The following is a 23,239-nucleotide window of genomic DNA, read 5'->3' as shown; positions in this document are numbered from 1 at the left end:
AGAAGAGAAGAGAAGAGAAGAAGAGAAGAAGAGAAGAGAAGAAGAGAGAGAGAGAAGAGAATAAATATAGAATAGAATAGAATGCAGGATAGGATGGGATGGGATAGAAGGGAGGGAAAGGGAAAGGAAGGGAGGGGAGGAGAGGAGAGGAGAGGAGAAGAGAAGAGAAGAGAAGAGAAGAGAAGAGAAGAGAAGAGAAGAGAAGAGAAGAGAAGAGAAGGAAAACAATAGAAGGAAAATGAGAGGAGAAATAGAAATATAGAAATAGAACCAATGGGATGGGATGGGATAGAAGGGGAGGGAAAGGGAAAGGAAGGGAGGCGAAGAGAGGAGAGGAGAAGAGAAGAAGAGAAGAGAAGAGAAGAGAAGAGAAGGAAAACAATAGAAGGAAAATGAGAGGAGAAATAGAAATATAGAAATAGAACCTAAGTCAGAATAGAATGGAAGAGGGACATGGGGGGAAAGAGGAGGAGGAGGAGGCAATGGAGAAGGTGACTCACCTCTCTTCAACTTCTGCCACTGTATCCAGCAGAGGGACGTTAAACATTTCGGGCAGGAAGACCGCAGAAATGCCGGACACGACGGGCGTCACCCCAAATATCACCAGGGGCAGGAAAGGCTGGTAGTCGCCAGCCATCAGCACCAGAGGGGCTATGATGCCACCCAGCCGAGCCATCACCGTGGTGAAGCTGCTGCCTGTTTGCCTGTCGAGGAAAACCCACAGAGATCGTCGGTCCTCCCTTGTCCTCTTCACCTGCACAACGACGACCCTGGGAGGTAGGCGAGGCGGAGTCACCTAGCCCATGGTTCCCCAGCAGGTGGGTGAAAAAAACAACAACCCTGTTGTAGCTTCACATGGGACTACAGATCGCGCATAGCCAGGCAGGCTCTGTTTCCTCTACTACACCCAGAACCACAAAACAGGGTCTAAAAATGCAGTATTTCTCAACCTCAGCAAACTTTAAGAACTTCTGGACTTCAACTCCCAGAGTTCCCAAGCCAGCCTCTTGGAATTCTGGGAGTTGAAGTCCACGCCTCTTAAAGTAGCTGAGGTAAGAAACAGCGGTCTAGTGCTGGGGTCCCGGACTTGTGGACTTCAACTCCCAGAATTCCCCAGCCAGCCTCCTGGAATTCTGGGAGTTGAAGTTGCTGAGGTAAGAAACAGTGGTTTAGTGCAGGGGCCCCCAACCTTGGCAACTTTAAGACGTGTGGACTTCAACTCCCAGAGTTCCTCAGCTTTGCTGGCTGAGGAACTCTGGGAGTTGAAGTCCACACGTCTTAAAGTTGCCAAAGTTGGAGACCCCTGGCCTAGAGTGCTGCCTGCTGAGATTCAAGGCCTGGTTTCTTCAATTCTAGATTGATCCTTTCGGGACACGCCAAGCAGGTGTCCTCCAGGGGCGTTAACCACAACTCCTATCATCCCCTGCCTGGGGATGGTCATGAATGTTGGTAGGAGAATCCTGGGCTGTTGGATCTAGAAAGGGAGCCAGGATGTCTCTGAAAGGGGGAACCTGACCTGGATTTCCAAGAGGGACCCCTCCCCCAACGCGGTTTCCACACCTATCGGCTTACCTGATCACCGTTGGGAAGAGCTCCCCTCCGTACAGGTAGAGGCACATGGAAGATGCCGCTAAGCAGCCTTTACCCAGAACCACAAAGACAAGACGCAGCGTCAACATATCTAGGGGAAATGGAGGTGGGATGAAAGCAAAACATGGTTAGTTTTCTTCCGACAGTGTTTCTCAACCTTGGCTACTTTAGGATGGCTGGACTTCAACTCCCAGAATTCCCCAGCCAGCATGTTGAGAAGCATTGATCTAACTACCTCTTCCTCCCTCCCTCCCCTCTCTCCCTCCCTTCCTCCATCCACCCACCCATCCATCTATTCGTCCACCCATCCATCCATCCATCAACCCATCCATCCATCCCTCCCTCCCTCCATCAAACCATCCATCCATCCATCTATCCATCCATCCATTCTTGTTTCTCAAACTTGAAACTTTAGGATGGCTGGACTTCAACTCCCAGAATTCCCCAGCCAGCATGTTGAGAAGCACTGATCTAACTACCTCTTCCTCCCTCCCTCCCTCCCTCCACCCATCTATTCATCCACCCATCCATCAACCCATCCCTCCCTCCATCCCTCCCTCCCTCCCTCCATCTATCCATCCATCCCTTCATCCATCCATCCATCTATCCATCCACCCATTCTTGTTTCTCAAACTTGATAATTTTAAGATGTGTGGATTTCAACTCCCAGAATTCACCAGCCATCATGTTGAGAAGCACTGATCTAACTCCATCCATCCATTCAGCATGGCTGGCTGGGGAGTTCTGGGAGTTGAAGTCCACACATCTTAAAGTTCCCAGTTTCAGAAACTCTGCTCTTGATCCTGTCTTTTCCCACAAATAGGGGGAGTAAATTACAACTGCTAGTAAACCCCTGAAGGTGGAGACTCCTTCTCATTGTTTCTTCTTACCGGAAGGGACAGGAAGACTGACCAAAAGGAACATTCCTGCAAGGATGAGGGAAACTGATTGGATGATGCGTCGGCCGACGTAGCTGAGCAGCAGAGCACAGACCATCTTGGCCACCAGGTCTGTCGCTCCAAAGAAGAGTTGCACCAGGAAGACGTTCATGCCAAACATGGAGAGGTCCATGGAGAGCCCAAAATAGGCCATGTTCATGGAGAAACTGAGAAGGACAAATATTGGGGTAGAAGTTATCTAGGTGGAATCCCACAACTGTTAAGAAATGCTGGTGTTGGGTTGAGGGTCTCCTCATTGACTGGAGAAGATGGAAGTTGCCATCTTCTCAATCTGAGAAGGACCTCTGTTTTTTTTTGGGAGAAGACGGATCTGCTTTGTCCATCCTTCTGTCTTCACCATACCTGATGAACATGAGACAACAGCTGATGCGTCTCAGTCCAGGGGTGCGGAAGAGGTCCAAGCAAGAGTGGTTGCCCCGTCCTGGAGAATTACTCCCCGTTTGGGTCTCCAGCATCTATGTGGGGAGAAGAAAGGATTAGACAAGAATAAACACAACAGTTTTTGCGGTGTTTCTCAACCTCGGGCACTTTAAGAAGACTGGACTTCAACTCCCAGAATTCCCCAGCCAGCATGAGGAGTTGAAGTCCACAAGTCTTAAAATAACCAACTTTGGAGACCCATAGTCATCCCCTGAACCCCAGAGAAACCCCGTTGCTTCTCACCTCCAGTACTACGGCTTCCCCCGCTGCGGCTTTCCCGTTGATCCTGGCCACGTGCTTCAGGTTACGCAGGGCAGCCTCACGTTCGTTGTTCATGAGGAGCCAACGGGCCGACTCTGGAAGCCACCTGCGGAGAAGGTCCGGTTGGAGGGCTTGATAAGTTGCTTCTGGGGCTCTGGGTTTGATCCGGCCCCTATCCTGCTCTCCGTGGTGGGAAAGCCTAGTGGCCAGGGAGAGCTGCTTCGTTGTTTTAAAAAGGGTATACAGGTAGTCCTCAACTTACGACAGTTCGTTTAGTGACCGTTCGAAGTTACGACAGAGCCGTAAAAGCGATTTAGGACCATTTTTTAAATTTTGATTATGACTGCTGCAGCATCCCGCAGGGTCATGTGATCAAAAGTCAACAGACTCGTATTTATGACGGTCGCATGTCCCGGGGTTATGTGATCCCCTTTGGTGACCTTCCGTCAAGCCAAGTCGATGGGGGAAGCCAAGATTCACTTAGCAACCGGGTTACTGACTTAACAACGGCAGGGATTCACCTGACCACTCTGTGGCAAAAAAGGTCGCAAAATGAGGCAAAATTCATTTTATAAATGTCTTGCCTAGGAACAGAAATTTGTGGTCATAAGTCAAGGACTACCTGTACCGCTTTCTCGCCTGTCGCATTGAATGCCACTCAGTCAGCAAGCAGGGTAGGATGTAGGGCAGGACCCATGACCCACTTACAGGTTATCCTCGACTTATGACCATTCGTTTTTGCAACCATTCAGAGTTACGACAGCGCTGAAAAAAATCACTTAGGGCCAGTCCTTGCACTTACAACCACCACAGCATTGCTGTTGTGGTCCGTCAGTAGCCTACAGAGCTGGCAACCGAATCAGACAGCGATGAGGCTGAGGTGAGGCCAGGACCATCGGGGAGGGAGGTGCGACTCGGGAGCCTCCAGAGGCTGATAGGAGTAAGGCAGAGGAACAGGAGGAGCCTGTTCCTAATGCACGCATGAGAAGAGCTGCCAGAAGGCAAGAGCAGCTCAAGCAGAGAGGACAACTCAGGAGTAGGGCCAAGAGATGATTGGCCCCTCCCATAAGGCTTAAAAGACCAGCAACGGCTTTTGGGCTCTTTGCCGGAAAACAATGTTGATAGCTTTGTCTTCTTCTTTCTCTACGTCTTGCATTTATTTTTGTGACTTCTGGACGTTTGCCAGGAAGGGCCTTTAGCAGTTTGCCTAATTGGACCAAGGTTTGTGAGATAACTGAGGAATTTGTGTTGGGAGGAATTCATTTTAACTTGAGTTGAACGACACTGGGAATGAAGTAATTCTCAGTTGTTCGAATAAAGTTGTTGTTTTTTCACGGACTGAGTTTCTTACTACCTACTTGGGCCTGGGTCACAACAATTGCCATGGTCGCGTGTTGTGGGTGTTGTGAATTTGTGGGTGCTCCATACCTAGAGTTGTCCAAGAAGAGACTCGACCACCATTTGACTAGAATGGTATAGAGCCGCGATGGCGAACCTATGGCATCTGGAGCCATATTGATGGGCACCCGAGCTCAAAAGCAGGCCTTCCGGTCCCACAGCAAACGGGCAGTTTCTGGCTTCCAGAGAGGGGTGGGGAAGGCTGTTTTCGCCCTCCCCAGGCTCCTAGAGCCCGGGGAGAGAGAAAAACGGGCCTACTGGGCCAACTGGGCCATAAGCAGGGTGAGTGCGGGGGGGGGGGACAGGGCGCATAGAATTATGGGTGTGGGCACGCACATGTCCGACTACCCCCGCTTTTGGCACACGATGGCAAAAAGGTTAGTCACCACTGTCCCTATACAGGGTCCCCTGCTCGAGCAGGGGGTTGGACTAGATGACCTCCAAGGTCCCTTCCCACCCTGTTATTCCACTACGTGGTATGTTCAAATTCTGGGTGCTTGGCAATGGCACGTACCTACAAGGGTTGCAGCATCCTTTCCCAGCTCGCTTCTCCATAAGCAAAGGCCACATGGAGAGTTGGCTCACTTAACAACCGCATGGTTCACTTAACGACTGCGGGATTCGGTTTTACACTTGCTGCGATTCGCTTAACAACCATGGCAAAAAAAAAAAGGGTCTTAAAAGCGGGGGAGGGGAAACTCACTTAAGGACCACCTCACTTAAAAAAACCAGAAGGTCCCGTCCTCAATCGCAGTCATAAGTCAAGGACTACCTAAAACAGGGGTCTCCAACCTTGGCAACTTTAAGCCTGGTGGACTTCAACTCCCAGAATTCCCCAGCCAGCATAGCAAAGCAAAGGGGAATTCTGGGAGTTGAAGTCCACCAGGCTTAAAGTTGCCAAGGTTGGAGACCCTTGACCTATGAAGTTTCCTGGGGATTTTATACGAACATCTGGACCCAGCCAGAGGCCTGCAGCCTTCTTCACAACTCAAGTTATGTTCTGGCCAGAAGGGGAAATTGGGGACTCACCAGGAATAGGCGAAGAAGGCGAAGAAGGGGGCGGAGATGGCCAGCTGCAGCCAGCGCCAGTCACGGATGCCATAGGCCAACCCTGCCAGGAGCACCTGCCCAGCTGTGCTGCAGTAGCTCTGGATGGAGACCACCACGGCCCGGCATTTGGTGGGCACCCATTCCAGACCTGGGAGAGGAAGAGGAAGACAAGCCGAAATTTCAGACCCCCAGCACAAGGGTAGGATGATGGATCGATCCATGAGAGATGAGAACATTCGTAGCTCAAGGTTGAACGGAGAGCCACTGGCCTTCATGGTTTTCTTCATTCTTCATTTCGTCACCCAACTAGCTAACATCTTCAGGGTTAGAAGGGAGTGGGGATTATGGAGGGGGCGGGAGAGGAGGAGGGCTGTGGGCTCCTTGGTGCTCTCAGAGCTTGGTAGTTTTCTTAGAGATGTTTCATGACCCAACTGGGGAACATCATCAGTGCTAGAAGGGAATGGGGATTGTGGAGAGGAGGAGGAGGGAGGAGGAGGAGGAGGAGAAGGAGGAGGAGGAGGAGGAGGAGGAGGAGGAGGAGGAGGAGGAGGAGGAGGAGGAGGAGGAGGAGGAGGAGGAGGACTGTGGGGGTCCTTGGTGCTCTCTGAGCTTGGTTGTTTTCTTGGAGACGTTTCATGACCCAAGTAGGGAACATCATCAGTGCTAGAAGAGAATGGGGATTGTGGAGAGGAGGAGGAGGAGGAGGGAGGAGGAGGGGGAGGAGGAGGACTGTGGGGGTCCTTGGTGCTCTCAGAGCTTGGATGTTTTCTTGGAGACATTCCATGACCCAACCAGGCAACATCATCAGTGCTAGAAGGGAGTGGGAGTGGTTTCCTTGCATCATCATCATCACCACCACCACCGGTAGTAGCACTGATGAGGTTACCTAGTTGGGTGATGAAACATCTGCCAGAAAACAACCAAGCTCAGAGAGCACCAATCTATGACTGCTTTCCAAAAATTGGAGGAGGGTCCCCTTGAGGCTAACCAGTCCAGCTCCTTGTTGATGCCAGTAGCCAAGCCATCAATTTAACCCAATATTTCTGAAGCTTTGCTACTTTGTGGACCTCAATTCCCAGAATTCTTCAGCCAGCATTGCCCACAGTTTATCCCAGGGTTGAAATGCTCCTGGCTCGGACCGTATCGCGCGATCCGGTAGCGATGGGGGCGGATAGTTCGGAGAACCGGTAGCAAAAAACCCTGCCCTTCCCCACCGCCCACACCTCGCTGTTCCTCTTCTCTGTCCCTGAAGCTCCAAGTGGTGAATAACTGCAAACCACCTTAAATGACTGCCGTGGCACTTCAAAGGGCCGCACTACAGCTGATCAGCGCTGTAGGCGGCTAGTAAACTGGTGCACTCCCAAAAAAGGCAATTAGTAGACCGGTGCCTCTATTTTTAAAGAAGGTAGACTGGTGCGCTCCCAAAAAAAGGCAATTAGTAGACTGGTGCCTCTATTTTTAAAGAAGGTAGACTGGTGCGCTCCCAAAAAAAGGCAATTAGTAGACCGGTGCCTCTATTTTTAAAGAAGGTAGACTGGTGCGCTCCCAAAAAAAGGCAATTAGTAGACCGGTGCCTCTATTTTTAAAGAAAGTAGACCGGTGCGCTCCCGAAAAAAGGCAATTAGTAGACCAGTGCCTCTATTTTTAAAGAAGATAGACTGGTGTGCTCCCAAAAAAAGGCAATTAGTAGACCGGTGCCTCTATTTTTAAAGAAGGTGTGCTCCTAAGTTTTGTATACTTTATTATTATTATTATTTATTATTATTGGCCACGCCCATTCAGTCACCTGACCACCAAGCCACGCCCACCAATTAAGCCACGCCCACAGAACTGGTAGGGAAAATTTTTAGATTTCACCTCTGATTTCACCCTTCGTTTACCCCATCTAAAGCAGGCTGACTGAAGAATTCTTCGGAGTTGGAAGTCCACCCAGCGCAAAGCTTGCCGAGCTTTGGAACCAGAGCTCTTTCACCCCATATCTTCCCATGTGCCCCCCTTCTCATCCCCCTTCCCATCCGCAGCACTCACTTAAACAGATGTAATTCAGCAGGAATCCCGAAATGCCTATGCCACTCAGGAAGCGGAAGATGCAATAGGTGAGGAAGCTGTTGGAGAAGGCTGCCCCGGTGCCCATGGCAGCTACCATCAGCAGCGACCAAATCAGGATCAGCCGGCGTCCGTATCTGTGCCAAGAGGGTTACAAGTAGGCTTAGGACATATCGGTTAGATCCAGTGGTGGGATTCAGCCGGTTCAGGAGAACCGGTTGTTAAATTGCTAGCTGGCCTCACTCCTCTTTTCCCGGCCCCTTCCGGGAGTCCCCACATACCTCGTTTTGGCTCCCAGGTAAATGCAGGAAGGTCTACTAGGCCCAAAACTGGACATGGGGGGAGCAGGGTTCTGCCCCCCCCAGCCCGTTTTTGCTCTCAGGAGGCTGCAGGGAAGCCTACTAGACCCCAAATAGGCCATGGCTCGTTTTTGCTCCCAGGGGAAGTGCAGGAGGCTGAGTGCTGCCTGTCACACACCCCTGGCCATGCCCACCATTGCCACGCCCACCAAGCCAGTCATTAGGGCCGGGAACTGGTTGTTAAATTATTTGAATCCCACCACTGGTTAGATCCCAGTTTTTTTCCAGGAGGGAGAGGGCAGGAGACGGATTTTGCGTAGGACTCGAAAGGAGAGTGTAAAACGGTCTTAAAAAAATCAACCCCATCCTTGCCTTTACATAGCCAAACGGGTTCCTCCTCCGTGTTCATCTCTTTGAGAGATAAGAGGTTTGGTCTAGAGGTTAAGGCACCAGGCTAGAAAGTGGGAGATGGAGAGCTCTAGTTCCGCTTTAGATACAAGACGTCCAGGCAGGTGGGTGGAGCCTCCCGCCGCCATTACTACCGGTTCGCAAGAACCGGACCGAATCAGGAGCAAGCCACCACTGGATACAAGGCCAGTGGGGTGACTTTGGGCCAATCACCAGGAGACTGGGAGTTCTAGTCCCCCACTAACTATGAAAGCCGGCTGGATGACTTTGGGCCAATCAGCAGGAGACTGGGAGTTCTAGTCCCACCTTAGCTATTAAAGCTGGCTGGATGACTTTGGGCCAATCACCAGGAGACTGGGAGTTCTAGTCCCCCACTAACTATTAAAGCTGGCTGGAAGACTTTGGGCCAATCACAAGGAGACTGGGAGTTCTAGTCCCCCACTAGCTATGAAAGCCGGCTGGATGACTTTGGGCCAATCACCAGGAGACTGGGAGTTCTAGTCCCCCACTAGCTATGAAAGACGACTGGAAGACTTCGGGCCAATCACCTGGAGACTGGGAGTTCTAGTCCCCCCTTAGCTATGTAAGCCGGGTGGATGACTTTGGGCCAATCATCGGGAGACTGGGAGTTCTAGTCCCCCCTTAGCTATGTAAGCTGGCTGGATGACTTTTGGCCAATCACCGGGAGACTGGGAGTTCTAGTTCCACCTTAGCTATGAAAGCCGGCTGGATGACTTTGGGCCAATCAGAAGGAGACTGGGAGTTCTAGTCCCCCCTTAGCTGTGAAAGCCGGCTGGATGACTTTGGGCCAATCACCGGGAGACTGGGAGCTCTAGTCCTAGGGGCGAACAACTGGCTGGGTGACTTTGGGAGGGTAAAAGGACTCTTGCCTTGGGCAGAGGGGGTTGGGCTACTAGAAGACCTCCAAGGTCCCTTCCAACTCTATGATTCTATGGGCCCATCTTTCTCTCTCAGCCCAACTCATCTCGCAGGGTTGTTGTGGGGAAAATCGGAGGAGGAAGCTGTGTTGGATATGCGCCGGACATATTTTGCTACCTTATCCGTAAAAATAATAAAGGCAGATCATAAATAAATAATAAGGTAGACAAATATGCTAAGCAGCAACATTCAGGCCGCCTAAAATACACTCTTTTATTTGTAGAATTCTTGCCGTGCAGAATTCTGCGATTTGTACGTACCTCTCTGGATCGGGCAGCCCCCCATCCCACCCCACCCGTTTTCTTTGCTTGCGGAATTTCCTTCGGCCGCCTGGGCTTCTTACCTGTCAGAGAGGTCTCCCAAGATGAAGGCCCCCACCAAGACCCCTGCCATGAAGAGGGATTGGGCCAGGCTCTTCAGGGGCTGCAGGTTGCAGACCAGGTCCCACTGCGAGGACACAGAAGAAGAGAGAGCTGCAGAAAGGTTGGGGACCAAGGCTTTAATGCAGTGGTTCTCAACCTTTATAGTGCTGCGACCCCTTTAATACAATTCCCCACGATGGGGCGACTCCAACCTTAAAATTATTTTCGTTTTGAATTTATCGCGCCTGAAGCCGTCTTGGCTAGCGATCTGAACTGCTTGCGATTGCCTTGAGGACGGAGGCATTAAAGCGGAGACTCCTCCCCTATTAAGTTTATGGCGCCTGAAGCCAGATTAGGCTAGCGATTGGGAGTGATTGCAGCTGGCTTGAGAGGGAGACGTCAAAGCAAAGATTTCTCTCTTTTTTAATTCATCGCGCCTGAAGCCGAATCCGGCTAGCGATCTGAAAAGCCTGCAGCTGGCTTGTGGAGTCAACCATTGGAGCGCGATTCTTCGACTCGCAAGTATACTTCCCATATTTCCGATGGTCTTAGGCGACCCCTGGCAAATCGTCATTCGACCCCCAACGAGGTCGCGACCCACAGGTTGAGAATCACTGCTTTAGTGTGTTGCACGGAGAACTGGAGAACTGTTGCGGTCCGCCAGCAGCCTGCAGACCTGGCAGCGGAGTTTGACAGTGAGGAGGCTGGGGAGGACAATGGGCCAGTCCTGGAGTCAGGGGAAGGCCCGGATGTGGGTTCTGCGTCGGAGGCAGAGTTGGGACCAGGGATATCTGGGAGCAATGCATGGACTCCGGAGCCACACTGACAACAGGAAAGGCATCCGGCCAGTGAACATTCTGATAGCTCTGTTGAGTTGCCCAGACTCCATCCCGCAAAGGATTAAGGGATCGTTAAATGATGCTGATGATTGGTAGATGTTTTAAATATTCCTATTTTATTGTTGTTGTTGTTTTTTAAATCTAGATACATATTGCAAGCCCATGTAGGATATGCCATAGATTGACTGACTGACTGGGTTTAATAAGTAAATAAATAAAAAAAATAATTAAATAAGAGGTGACCTCTGAACGTACCTCCGTCACGATGGAGGAAGCGAAGGTGCTGTGGTCGTACTGCCACCCATCAAAGCAGGGTTCCAGCCCCGCCTCTCTGCCCGCCGTGTCGTTGCCGTCGGGCGCCAACCACCCTGCGAAGCGCTGGCAACTGTCCGGCTTCAGGTCTTGCCCGAGCGGTACCAGGTTCTCTTGCCCGGAGAGGTTGCCCGGCTGCGCCGGACTGCACCAGTGGTCTGGGGTGGCCGCGCTGAAGTTCTGCACCAGGTTGTGGCTTGCCAGGAAAAGGACGGGCAACGAGAGGAAGAAGACTGAGAAGATCTGGAAGGTGCCCATGCTGCCAACTTCTTCCAGCAGGTCCCCGAAGGGGATGGTGGCCACGGGAGGCCCTGGGCATAGGGAGAGGCGGCGTTGTCCCTTCGCTGGAGCCATGTCTGCCCGGTTCTTTCTCTCTTTTTTTCCTTACTGCCAAGGAAAGGACCCGTTTTTATAAGCAAGGAGCGGAAATGAAGAGGGCAGGTCGGATTAATGAATGGCCATCAGGAAGCTGCGGCTGACCGGGCACCCCCCTGGCATGGGAAGCTGGTGGGACAACAGCCACGGAGAAGGCAGGGTCTGTGTGTGTGTTTGTGCATCTCTATGTGTGTGTGTTTATGTCTCTTTAGCCTGCCTTGTATTTGCCCATGTTTGTCCTTTTTCTTCTCACCCCTCCAAGAAAGCAACGCGCAGGCAGTCCTCGAATTACGGCCGCAAAGGAGCCCAATATTTCCACGGCGAAGCGAGACAGTCGTTAAGTGAATTTCGCTTGTTTTAGAGCTCCATATGACTGCCTGCGCTCAACTGTAGACATGTAGAAGTACCGGTACATCATTTTTTTCTTTTCCTTCCTCTTTGCTCTTATTTTTTTTTTTCCCCCGACCTTGTTATAGGAAAGGGATCAAGGTGACTTTTGGCAAATTAAACTCCCAAAGTGCATAACACGGCATTCTGGAGACAGGAAGAAGAGATTGCTTCTTCTTCAGAGTAGAGTAAATACATGGCTGTTTCCTGTATCAATAACATGGCGAACGGCTTCGCTCGTTTTGCGACCTTTCTTGACCCGGTGGTTAAGTAAACCACTGCAGTTGTTAAGTGAGCCCTCTCTGTGGGCACACGCGCCATCGCCAGCTGCTCGTCTGGTTTCTGGCATGCACTAGCCAGCTGGTCTTTGCGAGTGCCGGAGTGCTGGAAAACAGCCTGAAAAACAGCCCAAAAACAGGTTTTTTGGGGCCGTTTTTGGGCCTTTTTCCGGGCCATTTTCAGGCCGTTTTCAGGCTGTTTTGGGGGGTGTTTTTTGGACCTTTATTTTTTTTTTATTTGAATTTATATCCCGCCCTTCTCCGAAGACTCAGGGCGGCTTACATTGTGTTAAGCAATAGTCTTCATCCATTTGTATATTATATACAAAGTCAACCCAACAAGAAAAACACAGACTTCACAGGATAATTAGAACTGCAGAAAAAATAATTGCTACCAACCTGCCTTCCATTGAGGACCTGTATACTGCACGAATCAAGAAGAGGGCCGTGAAAATATTTGCAGACCCCTCGCATCCTGGACATAAACTGTTTCAACTCCTACCCTCAAAATGACGCTATAGAGCACTGCACACCAGAACAACTAGACACAAGAACAGTTTTTTCCCGAAGGCCATCACTCTGCTAAACAAATAATTCCCTCAACACTGTCAGACTATTTACTGAATCTGCACTACTATTAATCTTCTCATCGTTCCCATCACCAATCTCTTTCCACTTATGACTATATGACTATAACTTGTTGCTGGCAATCCTTATGATTTATATTGATATATTGACCATCAATTGTGTTGTAAATGTTGTACCTTGATGAACGTTATCTTTTTTTTTTTATGTACACTGAGAGCATATGCACCAAGACAAATTCCTTGTGTGTCCAATCACACTTGGCCAATAAAAATTCTATTCTATTCTATTCTATTCTATTCTAACTTTTATTGCCCACAACAATCTGGGTCCTCATTTTACCTACCTTATAAAAGGATGGAAGGCTGAGTCAACCTTGGGCCTGGTGGGACTTGAACCTGCAATAATTGCAAGCAGCTGCTGTTAATAACAGACTGCATTAGTCTGTTTAGCCACCAGAGGCCATTTTTCAGGCCAAAAAACAGGTATGTGCACGCCAGCCAGCTGGTCTTTGGGTTTCGGGCACCCGCCGCGCACACATACATGCTCATGCTTGCACATTCCAGTTTGGGCACTCGGTGCCAAAAAGATTTGCCATCACTGATCTAGGACCGTGAAGGCGAACCTATGGCACGCGTGCCACAGGGGGCACGTGGCGCCCTCTCTTCGGGCACGCGAGCTGTCGCCCAGCTCAGCTCCACTGCGCATGTGCGCACACCTCCCACCAGCCAGCTGATTTTCTGGCCTCTGGCGCAGGGGTGGGGCGCGCGTGCAAACACGGGGGGGGGGGAGATGTGCGTGCAAACATGGGGGGGGAGCGTAGGTTGTGTGTGGTGCACCCCCCGCCATGGCCAATTTTGGCCCCAGGAGGCTTCAGGGAGGCCTACTAGGCCCAAAATGAGCCATGTTGGGGAGTCACACGCACATGCGGCGGGGGGAGCGTGGAGGGTCGTGCAAGCATGTGCGCGGGCAGGGGGAACACGGGGGGGTGCGTACATGCGCAGGGGGGCAGGGTGCACATTGCATTATGGGTGTGGGCACACGCCCCGTGCGACCCCCCCCAACCCCCACACTCCCCCCGTTTTTGGTACGTGACGGCAAAAAGACTCCCCATCACTGGTCTAGGACTATCTGTAAACGATTCATTTGAGATCTCTGCCGCAAATCTTTGACACAAACAATATAATTGATGCCGTACTTGGAGGCGAATCTTCACACACCGCACACCTCAATATTTGAACCCGCGGCTGCAAAGTTAGAGGCAGCGCAGCGCAGTGGTTAAAGCAGGGGACTTGGACCAACATTAACACACACACACACACAAAAGATGCTGGTTTAGCAGTGCAGGAGAAGTTGTTTCCCCCCCCCTCTTTTAATTTGGGGAGAAATGGAGATGAAACCTCTACGTCAGTGCTGTCCATTTCCTGCGCTCGCTTTTGCCAGGTGTTCACGTCGTACCAAGCCCCGCAACGGTTGGCCTGGCGCTTTGGCAACGGGAACTTTCTGCCCTCTTCCAAGACGCTTTGCAGAAAAGTTGCCAAACCGGGATATTTTTTTAAGCCACGCTTTATCGAACAGGCTGCCTTTTGAGATTAATAATACAAGATTCGCAGCAAGCCTGTGCATCAAAATGCGTCATTTTTCGTTCCTGGAACTTTGGTTTCGTTTATCATTTATGGAGAGATTCTTGGGAGCGCCTTGTTTAAAATTCTCGCCTCTTCTAATTGGAGACGAACGCTCCCTCCCCCCACGCGGTTTCTAGTTAATGAGTTTGCAAGTAGCTTTCCCAGGTCCATCCTGTCTCGCATCCAAGGATGGTCAGAACGTGGCTAACCATTGATCAACTGACCTTCCCTTTCCTGCCAGCTTTGAGCACGTGGAAGGCGGCGCGCAAGCCTTGAGTTTTTGGCTCTTTCTTCCATGAACTCAAATTCCTGGAAGTCAACCTGCACACAGAGCCCCGGGCGCTACTTCCTCTAGAGGTCTTCTCCTGGCCTTTTGACACAGTCCGTGCTGAGTTGGGTACACACGCATAGACAGTATCCTCGAGTCATCGGATTGGAAGGGATCTTGGAGGTCATCTAGGCCAACCCACCCACCCCCCTGCGCTGGGTCCAGTAGAATCAACCTCAGCAATGTTTATAGACTGCTTTGTTCTAGTTTGATCTATAGGGGAACCAGGGGTGAAATTCACTTACCTCCTCTAAAGGTAAAGGTTCCCCTCGCACGTATGTGCTAGTCGTTCCCGACTCTAGGGGGCGGTGCTCATCTCCGTTTCAAAGCCGAAGAGCCAGCGCTGTCCGAAGACGTCTCCGTGGTCATGTGGCCGGCATGACTCAACGCCAAAGGCGCACGGAACGCTGTTCCCTTCCCACCAAAGGTGGTCCCTATTTTTTCTACTTGCATTTTTTACCTGCTTTCGAACTGCTAGGTTGGCAGAAGCTGGAACAAGTCACGGGAGCTCACTCCGTTAGGCGGCGCTAGGGATTCAAACCGCTGAACTGCCGACCTTTCGATCGACAAGCTCAGCGTTTTAGCAACTAAGCCACCGCGTCCCTTTCTTACCCTACCTGTTTGCAAATGTCCATACATGTGCAGGGGCTGAAAATCGTCACAAAAAAGGAACGTCATGACGTCCGCGAGGGTGAGCGGGGCTTCGTGCAGTCAGCCCTAATGTAATGCGTGATCTGGTAGGAACCCTCTGAATTTCACCCCTGATGCGGACCACTTGGGATCAGTGCCGTGATGGCGAATCTACGGTACTCGTGCCCAAAGTGGCGTACAAAGCCATGTCACCTGGCATGCGTGGCCTTGCCTGCTTGTCCTCTGGGTTTCTGGCGCGCATGGATGTGCGATGATCAGCTGTCCTTCGTGCGTGCAGCAGTGCGAAAGCCCAGCCTGTGCATGCGCACCAGCCAGCTCAGTGGTGGGTTGCCCCCGGTTCGGACCGGTTCTACAGAACCGGTAGTAACACTGGCAGGAGGCTCCACCCACTGACCCAAAAAATCGTCAAAACTCTTTTGCACCTGCGCAGAAGCTTCTGCGCATGCGTGGGCACAATGCGAACTGGTAGTAAAGGTAAATAGAACCCACCCCTGAGCCAAGTGATTGTTGGGGTCACGTGTGCGCCAGTACCCCGGAAGTTCGGCTTTTCCGGAGCATGGTCCTGAGGAGCGCACGCAAGCCTGCGCAATGTTTTCACACAACCTTTTTGACATTTGGTACCACTCAAAAGTTTTCACCGTATAGTGGTTTAAGGCAGGAGTCTCCAACCTTGGCAACTTTAAGACTTGTGGACTTCAACTCCCAGAATTCTGGGAGTTGAAGTCCACAAGTCTTAAAGTTGCCAAGACACTAGGCTAGAAAGCAAGAGCGAGTCCAACCAAATCCCACCTTAGGCACGAAAGCCAGCTGGGTGACTTTGGATCAATTACCAGGAGATCAATGGTGAAATCTACTTACCTTCGCTACCTGTTGTGTCTCGCCCAATCTCACCACAGCCGGGGCCTTCTTATCTGCTTCCGAACACGGAGGAATGTTCTAGTATGCCTCCCGGCCCCAGCCCTGGCTCCATGCCCAGACAGGCTGAAGAGGAGGAAATATCTCCAGCCCCCAGCTCTGGCTCCATGCCCAGGCAAACGGAGCAACTAGACCCCTCCCCCTCCTCCACAGCATGTGAGCCTGAGGGAGGTCAATTGCCAACAGCTGCAGACTGGAGTGACCCTCGCGGCAGAAGACTCGATAGGCGGAGGCAACAGAAGGAAGAGAGGGGCAGGCCTAGATAAGTGCTGAGTCATGGAGCCACACCCCATGGCCTATATAAAGGACCTGCTTTCTGGCATTCTCTGAGTCAGGCAAAGTCTAAACATATCTTGCTGAAGTCACTTTCTGGTCTCCTGCCTGCCCTGAGGACTTTGCTAGGACTTTGGCAGAGCTGCAGAGGCACGCCTGATTCGGATTTCCCTGACCCGGCCGTCAGCGGAGGAGTGGGACACGACACTACCCATTCTGGTGTGCTCCCACATGGGAGCGCATGCACGCGCGCTATGTGCTTGTGCGCCTCTTCAGGGCATGCGCAGAGAGTTAAAAAAGGGACGTAATGACATCCCGGCAGGTGGTCGGAGTTTCCCACTGCTAGCGCTACTGGTTCAGCAAGCCAGATAAAACCGGGTAGATTTCACCGCTGGGTGAGTTCTAGTCTCACCTTAGGCACAAAAGCCAGCTGGGTGACTTTGAGCCAGTCACTCACTCTCTCAGCCCAGCCAACCTCACAGGGAGGTTGTTGTGGAGAAAAAAAGGGGGAGGAAGGCATGTTGATAACTCAAGTGCCTTGAGTTATTTGTAAAAATAATAAAGGTGGGATATAAATAAATAAATGTAGGCAAGAGAGGGGTTAAGATCTGTAAACTTCAACTCCCAGAATTCCACCACTCCACCCCCGCCATTGTCTGCCGGAGTGAGATGGAGAAGCCCAGATGGTTTGCAGCAGCAGACTTAGGTCCGGTCCTACAGCAGTCCTCAACTCGCGACCACAAGTGGTAAGCTGGGTGGCGTTAAGTGAATCGGGCCCAATTTTATGACCTTTCTTGCCATTGTTAACTGTATCAACGGGTGGAAGGTCATTAAAGAGAAATCCAATCTAGAAACAAGGAGAAATTTCCCGACAGCGAGGACAAATCGGTGGGACAACTTGCCTGCGGAGGTCGTGGGTGTTCCAATCCTGGAGGCTTTTAAGAAGAATCTGGATGGCCATTTGTCTGAAATAGTATAGCACTGTGATGGCAAACCTATGGCACACAGATCCCTCTCTGTGGGCACGCACACCGTCGCCAGCTGCTTTTTTGTTTTCTGGCATGCCGGCCAGCTGATCTTTGTGCATGCCGGAGCCCTGGAAACCCAAAAGACCAGCGGCGCACTGGCCACCTGGTCTTCAGATTCCGGGGCTCCGGCGCACATGAAAACCAGCTGGCCAGTGCGCAATGCGCACACTGGAAACCAGAAGACCTGTTGGCCAATGTTCTGACCCAGGCCCAAGCAGGTAGTGTAAAAACAAACAAACTTTATCTGAGCAGCTGAGAATGATTTCATTCTCAGGGTAGTCCAAACTAAATTAAAGCAAATTCCTCCCAACACAAATTTCTCAGTCCTTATCACCAACCTTGGTCCAATTAGGCAAATTGCCAAAGGCCTTTCTTGGCAAACGTTCAGAAGACACCGATACAAAATAAATGCAAGAAGACGAAGCCATCAACGTTGTTTTCCGGCAAAGCCCAAATGCAGTTGCTGGTCTTTTAAGCCTTATGGGAGGGGCCAATCATCCCTTGACCCTATTTCCGAGTTGTCCTCTCTGCTTGAGCTGCTCCTGCCTTCTGGCAGCTCTTCTCACCCATGCATTAGGAACAGGCTCCTCCTGTGCCTCTGCCTCACTACTACCAGCCTCTGGAGGCTCTGGAGTCCGCACCTCACTCCCCGATGGCCCTGGCCTCATCTCATCCTCTGACGCAGAGCCCTCATCTGGGCTTTCCCCAGCCTCCAGGACTGGCCCATGCTCTTCCTCAGCTTCATCGCTGTCCTACTCCATTGCCACAACAGCCAGCATGCACATGCGCACCAGCCAACTGGTCTCTGAGTTTCCAGGGCTCCAGTGCACATGAAGACCAGCTGGTCTTTGAGTTTCCGGGGCTCTGGCGCGCATTCAAGTTTGGACACTCGGTGCCGAACACGTTCGCCATCACTTGTATAGCGTCTCCTGCCTTCAGCAGGGGGTTGGGCTAGAAGACCTCCAAGGTCCCTTCTAACCATGTTATTCTGTAATCTGTAATTCCCCCAGCGAGTAGCCAAACCTCATCTCTTTTGCCACCCCCACCCACGCTTTTAATTGTGCGTTATTTTCAACGATTCACGTTGACTTTGATTGCACGTCTGAGACGATCTTGTCTTTAAATCTCCTGCGTTTATTTTTCCGCGCGGAAGCTACTCTCGGCAGAAGGAATCTGTAAAAGGTAAAACCTGGGGCTTAGCGATGAGAGGGCCTCCGAGCCCCACACACACACACACACACACACCTGCCTATCTGCTTATCCAGATTATTGAGCGACTTGGACGGGCAGCTGTATTTGCATAGCCTTCTGAGCTTGGTTAATGTCAATCTGGCTTTAGTTTCCTTCAGAATGTAGCCTCTTGGACAAGCCCTGCCTATTAGCTCGATTGATGAATCGGGCACGAGTGCACAGACTCCAAAAATGGATTCATTCCCAGGCCGTATAATCCCAGGCTCCTGTTTCCACCATAGATTATTTTGCGAATGGCAATTAAGCAGCTCAGCCGATCCGTTAAGAGATTTAAAAAAAAAAACCCGCCGGCACGGGAGCGTCTCCTGAATGCCAGCCGAGTTCCCAGGGTGGCGATACGTTTGGGGTCCGTCCCTGTTATTGGAATTCTGTTTCTTTTTTGGGTGGCAATTTTGTTTGTTTCTCTCTGATTTACGAAGGTGCGGAGATGCAAGCCAATCGGCCTCGGCTGAGATCAGAGCAGTAAATAAATACGGGGGAAAAAAGGGAACAGAAAGATCCTTGAGTTGGCAAAACAACTTGTTTGCGAAAAATATCTTTTGGACTGTTGACTTTGGAGGAGACACCAGTGTGGGTGGGTGTGTATGTGAGAGAGAGGGGGGGGGAGAGGGTCGTTTCCTTTTTCGGTCCTGGATGGCAAAACAAACTGGGTTCGTCTTGGGTGCCAATCAAACCAGCTTCAGCTGGTTTTCTCTCCTGATGGAATTCTGGCAGATGCCAGGCAAGGCAGGGGTGAAGGAGGACTTCCTGGTCGAAGGGCAAACCTCGAGCCGCCCTTCCATTCACGGGTCACTGGTCACGTTGGCTGAGGGACTGACTGCTGCACAATTCAGCCGATACCCTGCCGCAGCTGGATCCGGAGGCCACGGCATGACACCAAACGGGGAGATAACAGGGCAGTTACTACTGGTTCGCTGCGTGTGCACCCGGTTTGTGCAACCCCGGCACCCCGATTCAGTCAGCTGCAGCCGCGGCTGACTGTTGGAGGCGAGTTATTGGCCCCAAAGGAAAGGGTGCGCAACTTGGGTGTTCTCCTGGATGAACGGCTGTCGTTTGAAGATCATTTGACGGCCGTCTCCAGGAGGGCTTTTTACCAGGTTCGCCTGGTTCGCCAGTTGCGCCCCTTCCTTGATCGGGATGCCTTATGCACAGTCACTCATGCTCTTGTCACCTCTCGCTTGGATTATTGCAATGCTCTCTACACGGGGCTCCCCTTGAAGTGCACTCTGAGGCTTCAGTTAGTCCAGAATGCAGCTGCGCGGGTGATAGAGGGAGCTCCATGTAGCTCCCATATAACACCACTCCTGCGCAGACTGCACTGGCTGCCTGTGGTCTCTCAGGTGCACTTTAAGGTTTTGGTTACTACCTTTAAAGCGCTCCATGGCTTAGGGCCTGGGTACTTACGGGACCGCCTACTGTTACCTCATGCCTCCCACCGACCCGTACGCTCACACAGAGAGGGACTTCTCAGGGTGCCATCCGCCAAACAATGTCAGCTGGCGGCCCCCAGGGGAAGATCCTTCTCTGTGGGGGCTCCCACCCTCTGGAACGAACTTCCCCCTGGTTTACGCCAAATATCTGACCTTCGGACTTTTCGCCGCGAATTGAAAACGTATTTATTTACTCGCGCGGGGCTGGTTTAAATTTTGTTGTATTTTTAAATTTATATTTTATATTTCTAAATTTTATATGAATTTTAATGGGTTTTTAGAATTTTAAATGTTTTAAAGTTTTCGGCCAATTGTATAATATGTTTTTTAATTTTGTTTTAATTGTATATTGTATTGTTTGGGTTTTTATTCTGGCTGTACACCGCCCTGAGTCCTTCGGGAGAAGGGCGGTATAGAAATCTAATAAATAATAATAATAATAATAATAATAATAATAATAATAATAATAATAATAATAATAATAACTGCCTTCCGCACATGCGCTTGGCTCACGTGTGTGCCTTCCGCCTATGTGCCCAGCCTCAAAAACATGTCTAAATAGGATGCCATAGAGCTGGGGTGGGGGTGGCAGCTGAGGGGTGGGATGGGGAGGACTGGCCAATGTGCGATTTCTGCTACCGGTTCGGGCAAACCGGTCTGGACCGCCTGAATACCAACTCTGGTGTTTATTTTTTATTTTATTTTATTTGTTTATTTTGTCACACAGTATATATAAGCATAAGCATGAAATAACTAAACAATATATAAGCATATATATAAGTATGAGTACTTAATAACTATATTAATTGGATATAATGAAAGCAAACAATAGGACAGGAACGGTAGGCATGCTTGTGCTCTTATGCACGGCCCTTACAGACCTCTTAGGAATGGTGTGAGGTCAACAGTAGATAGTTTTTGGTTAAAGTTTTGGGGATTTTGGGAAGAGATCACAGAGTCAGATAGTGTATTCCAAGTATTTTTATTTTTATTTAAAAAGTTTTACAAAAACAAATAATTTTTTCTCCCCCCCCTCTAAAACCCCCCTCCCCCCAGACTTCCCGGAGCAAACACAACGTATAGTTCAAAAAGCTAACATTCATACATTAAATTTTTAAAGTCTAACACAATTATAATCCTTCTCTAGTGTATTCCAAGTATTAACAACTCTGTTACTGAAATCATATTTTCTGCAATCAAGATTGGAGCGGTTCACGTTAGGTTTAAATCTATTGTGTGCTCGTGTATTGTTGCAATTGAAGCTGAAGTAGTCTTCGATAAGAAGGACATTGTAATAAATGATTCTGTGAGTCAAACTCTGGTGTTATGTTGAACTCAGCGTATTTGCTGAGTTAGAATCAGAATCGGAGAGTTGGAAGGGACCTTGAAGGTCTTTAAGTCCAGAGGTCTCCAACCTTGGCCACTTTTAAGACTTCTGGATTTCAACTCCCAAATCCACAAGTCTTAAAGTGGCCCAGGTTGGAGACCTCTATTCTAGTCCAACTCCGTGCACAAGCAGGAAACTCTATATCATTTCAGACAGGTGGCTGTTTAGACTTTTCTTAAAAAACCTCCAGTGATGAAGCCCCCACAAAGTCTAAAGGCAAACCGTTCCAGTTTCTGCTTAATTTTAGATGGCTTCTGTCTTTAATGCTCTTCCACCCGCTACTTCTTGTCCTGCCGTCACGATTCAGATTTACAGATTTAACTAGAATTGGAAGGGACCGTGCAGGTCATCTAGTCCAACCCCTTGCCCAAGCAGGAGACCCTACATCTGCCTCTACCTAGGATCGAACTCACAACCTCCTGATGGTGAGGCAAGAGCTCCACCTCTAGGCCACAGCAGCTGGGTTCTCGAAGAAGGAATCATAGGACTGGAAGGGACCTCAGAGGTCGTCCAGTCCAACCCCCTGCTCAAGGCAGGAGCCTTATATCATCCCAGTCAAATGGTTCTCTAATCTCTTTTTGAAAACCTTGAGGGATGGAACTCCCACAACTTCTGGAGGCAACTTCTGTTCCATTGATTAATTGTTCTCGCTGTCAGAAAATTTCTCTTTAGTTCTTGGTTGCTTCACTCCTTGATTAGTTGCCATCCGTTGCTTCTTGTCCTGCTTTCAGGTGCTTTGAAGAATAGCTTGACCCCCTTCCTCCTCTCTGTGGCAGCCCCTCAAATATTGGAAGACTGCTTAATTATATTTATACATCTTCAATAATCCCTGTACATTAACCATCACTCCATCCTCTACCCTCAAACACCCCCCCAGTTCCCCTCCCCCTTACCCCCCACCCACCCACCCCGACTTCCCAGAACAAAATGCAGGGTATCAAAACTAACAATCATAATCCAAAATAAATCTTAAATTATAATCTCTAGTCACTCCACACATAATCACACTCTCAATTCCCCTCTCCTTCAAAAATATATCTAATACAAAATATTTCCTAAATTTACTCATATGCTATTCGATATTTTTTTTATCTGATACTTATTTTGAATATAATCAATCCACATTTTCCATTCTAAAATATATTTTTCTTGTGTGTAGATAATTAATGTAGGGTCGGGTCTGCCCAGCTACCATTTTAGAATGGTGGGGAGGGAGAAAGGAGGAGAGAGTAGGAGGTAGGAAAGAGGAGAAGAGGGGTAGAAGAGGGAGAAGAGGAAGAAGGAAGGTATAGGGTGGAGGGAGGAGAGGATGCAGATAAGAGAAGGGGAGGAAGGTATGGAAAGTAGAAGAAGGTAGAAGGGGGAAGAGAGTTAAAAGGAGGGGGTGGTGACTGGGCAAGCGAAACTAATTGTATATGACTGTACATTGGATGAGTTGTTGGATATGAATGTAAAAATAAAACTTTTAAAAAAAAAAAAAATTGGAAGACTGCTGTCATGTCTCCCCTAGTCCTTCTTTTCACTAGATTAGACAACCCCAATTCCAGAGGTGGGTTTCAGGAGGTTCTGACCAGTTCCGGTAGCAGAAATTCTGAGTAGTTCGGAGAACCGGTAGTAAAAATTCTGACTGGCCCTGCCCCCCCATCTATTCTCTGCCTCCCGAGTCCCAGGGAGGAAATGGGGATTTTGCAGTAACCTTCCTCTGGCACGCCCACCAAGCCACACCCACAGAACCGGTAGTAAAAAAACTTGAAAACCACCACTGCCCAATTCCTGCAACTGTTCATCGTATGATCCAGTCCCCGAATCATCCTGGTTGCTCTTCTCTCCATTCCTTCCAGAG

The 23,239-nt window shown here is 50.0% G+C and overlaps 1 protein-coding gene across 1 annotated transcript; it reads right to left on the bottom strand.

The window, feature by feature from the left end:
• Positions 1-496: 496 nt before the first annotated feature.
• On the bottom strand, positions 497-11,352 carry LOC131186448 (solute carrier family 22 member 6-B-like). The gene is made up of 9 exons (XM_058160038.1): positions 10,827-11,352; positions 9,714-9,817; positions 7,707-7,861; positions 5,658-5,826; positions 3,213-3,336; positions 2,892-3,004; positions 2,481-2,695; positions 1,573-1,681; positions 497-704 (listed from the first exon to the last, which is right to left on the bottom strand). Exons 1-9 carry the CDS (start codon positions 11,235-11,237, stop codon positions 497-499), a joined length of 1,608 nt encoding a protein of 535 aa, XP_058016021.1. The 5' UTR covers positions 11,238-11,352.
• Positions 11,353-23,239: the final 11,887 nt, after the last annotated feature.

The sequence above is a fragment of the Ahaetulla prasina genome, chromosome 17, assembly GCF_028640845.1.
Source record: "Ahaetulla prasina isolate Xishuangbanna chromosome 17, ASM2864084v1, whole genome shotgun sequence".
NCBI classification, from domain to species: domain Eukaryota; kingdom Metazoa; phylum Chordata; class Lepidosauria; order Squamata; family Colubridae; genus Ahaetulla; species Ahaetulla prasina.
The sequence above is the reverse complement of the archived record's forward strand: the minus strand, read 5'-3'. Positions and strand labels throughout refer to the sequence as shown.

Bases quoted from the DNA above. Each gene is read 5' to 3' on its own strand.
- LOC131186448 (XM_058160038.1), bottom strand. From the start codon at position 11,237: ATGGCTCCAGCGAAGGGACAACGCCGCCTCTCCCTATGCCCAGGGCCT. The intron at 3,005-3,212 runs GTGAGAAGCAAC...CTCCCCACATAG, and splicing joins GGGAAGCCGTAGTACTGGAG to ATGCTGGAGACCCAAACGGG. The intron at 1,682-2,480 runs GTAAGAAGAAAC...CATTTCCCCTAG, and splicing joins CAGTCTTCCTGTCCCTTCCG to ATATGTTGACGCTGCGTCTT.